This window comes from Penaeus vannamei, chromosome 11 (genome assembly GCF_042767895.1).
Source record: "Penaeus vannamei isolate JL-2024 chromosome 11, ASM4276789v1, whole genome shotgun sequence".
Taxonomy (NCBI): Eukaryota; Metazoa; Arthropoda; class Malacostraca; order Decapoda; family Penaeidae; genus Penaeus; species Penaeus vannamei.
Window position 1 is genome coordinate 6,843,782 of NC_091559.1, and position 2,500 is coordinate 6,846,281.

Here is a 2,500-nt window from a genome sequence, read left to right on the forward strand (position 1 = left end):
AATGGCTGGAGGTTTCGAACACTTGATGATGCAGTACGAGATCAGAATGACCAAGGTGAAGACGGCCATGGCTCCCAGGACGCCGCTGATGATCAGGAGGCCCTTGATCGGAAACTGGTACTCCTCCTTGGGTATATTCTGCACCAAAATGGACCGGCTTCCGATCTCGAACTCGGGTTCCTCGAGGTTGGTGGTGGTGAAGCGGGAGATGTTGCGCTCGGGAGGGAAGTGCGCCTTGACGATGGGCCTTCGGTGGTTCGGCCTCCTGCTGGCGGGCGCGAGCACCTCGGGGACGGTCTCGTCACCTTCCGGAACCTTCATGACCGTGATGGAGTGGATGGAGACCTCGGAGGGTCTGATGCCCGGCGGGAAGGTCACGTCGTCGGCGAAGGGGTCTCCGGGCGCAGAGGGAAGCGTGCTGGAGGAGGACCGCGGCGTCAGTGCGGGGTCGGATTTCTTGAGGGGAGGCTTGGCGGTGGTCGTGGGCGCGTCTTGCCCTGAGGTAGGCAGCGGGAGGGCGACGTCCGGGGCGGTGGCTGATGCGACGACGCCGAAGGGCTCGGGGAAGAATTCCGTCATCGTCAGCAGGGTGTGGGTCTGCGTCGCGCTGGCTTCATCAGGGACGTCAGGGAAGGAGCTGGCCGCCGGGGCTTCTTCCGGGAAGGTTGGCTGCGTTGAGGAGCCCGGCTGCGGGGGCGAGTTGGACAGCACGGGCGGCCGGTTGGGGCTCGGGCCTGGCAACACCGCCGAGGCTGCTGGCGTGGAAGGACGGGCGTCATCCGGCTGCTGTGTCGTCGTGGATACATCGATGTTTGAGCCGACGTTTGGTGTTCCTGAGGACGGGGGCTTGAATTCCGCCTCGGCTGCCGTCGTGGAGCCCTGGGCGCCGTCCACAGGCAAGATGTCTGTCGTGTACACAAGGTCCGGAAGCCGCTGTCTACGCCCTCCTTTTCCCTTTCTTCTCCTGTTCTTCTTTCCCTTCCTCTTCCTCTCTTTCCTGTTCCTCCTCCTCTCTTCGGCACTGCTGACCTCGTCGCCGTCTATCACTTCGTCCCTGGCCAAATGAGCGCCTCCCCTGAAGGGGCTTCCCTGGGACGCCCTGTGAGCACCCTCGCCGAAGTACAACGACGAGTCGGCCTGCGAGTCGAAGGCATCGCCTCCGTGCTCGTCCTCCAGTCGCGTCTGTGGCGGACGAGCCTCCGGAGGATCTGTCGTCGTTGTGGTCCTCTGGTATCCGAGGAGCTGCAGGACCTCATCCTCGTTGGCGCCGCGATTCATGTATTCGAGGAGCTGGCTGAAGCCGATCCCTCTCTTCTTCAGCAGCTCAAAGAACTCGTCATGCGATGATATGTTTATCATCTGCTTAATCTGCTGGATGGTGAGCAGAGCGGGCTCGCCCCTGGAAGCCGGGTTGCTGTACGGGTCGCCGTGGCTCACCGGGTCGCGCGCTCTCGACGGGTAGTTGTAGGACCCGCGCGGAGGGTATTCGTGGGCGTTGTAGTCGACGTAGCTCGGGCGCGGCGAGGTGCTCGGCCGCTCCTCCCGGTCCCAGTTGCGGAACCTGGTGGAGGACCTCTCGTTGCCGCTGGCGCTGCCGGCGCGGCTGTTGTGCCAGCGGCTGTTCTGCTCGTCGTAGGGCCGCTGGGGGAAGCTGCCGTGCGCGCCGCCGCTCGACGCCGACGAGAAGTGCAGGGAAGGAACCTGACTCGACCAGCGCCTGTTGCTCTTCCGCGGAGAGTACCTGCAAGAGAGGCCGTGATCAGACGCCGAAGGGAAGCCCCTCCCCCCGTGATCAGATGCCGAAGGGAAGCCCCTCCCCCCCTTAGGAAAGTCCAACCCCCTGACTCCCTGTGGTGAAACGGAAGGCCCTCGACAGCTAATAGGATGAAGTGGCAGTTGGAGATCACCGAAGCCTTGGCCAGGAACAGCATTTTTTAAATTGCAAAATTATAATGAAAGGATTGCGAGAAGGCCTATAGATTAGGGTTGCATTAAAGATCAATATTTTTTTGTGAAAATTAATACATCGGAAGTCATTCTTATTAGGCTTCGAATAAAGGCTTACAATAAACAGACTGCGAAATGTTCACACAGAATTAGAGTAACAGAATGGACTTCCATGTAGGCAAGATTATTTTTACCATTGCACATATCAAAAAATAAGATTCTTCAGTGGAAACGTTTGTAAGAATATATGTCGGTGGATATTTATGATCAGTGACAGAAACAACTGCGAATCTTATCTGAAGTTAAAGTTTTGTTGTTGCTGAAGTTGTTTTGCTACAATGACACACACAATCACACTCCGGGTCCTTACTCCGTGTCCAGGTGCGACAGGTCCTCGCTGATCCTGTGGCCGAAGGTGTCGGGGCGGCCCTCGGAGGGGCTCGGCAGCCGTCGGGCTTGGGTGTCCCACGCGCCCTCGGACGCGCCCGCCTCAGCCTCCCGCGCGCCGCCCACGGTCCTCGCGGGGTGGCCGCCGCCCCTCGCCCAGCCGCCC

At 60.0% G+C, this 2,500-nt stretch overlaps 1 protein-coding gene across 2 annotated transcripts in view; it reads right to left on the reverse strand.

Annotated features, from left to right (window-relative positions):
- Positions 1-2,500, reverse strand: part of LOC113801932 (uncharacterized) — a gene marked incomplete at its 3' end in the record, with an annotated part of 64,660 nt that continues 62,160 nt past the window's right edge. For both annotated transcript variants that reach the window (XM_070126948.1, XM_070126947.1), the window contains 2 exon segments: positions 1-1,741; positions 2,318-2,500. The exon segment at positions 2,318-2,500 is cut by the window's right edge. In XM_070126948.1, the coding sequence (XP_069983049.1) occupies positions 1-1,741; positions 2,318-2,500 (1,924 nt within the window).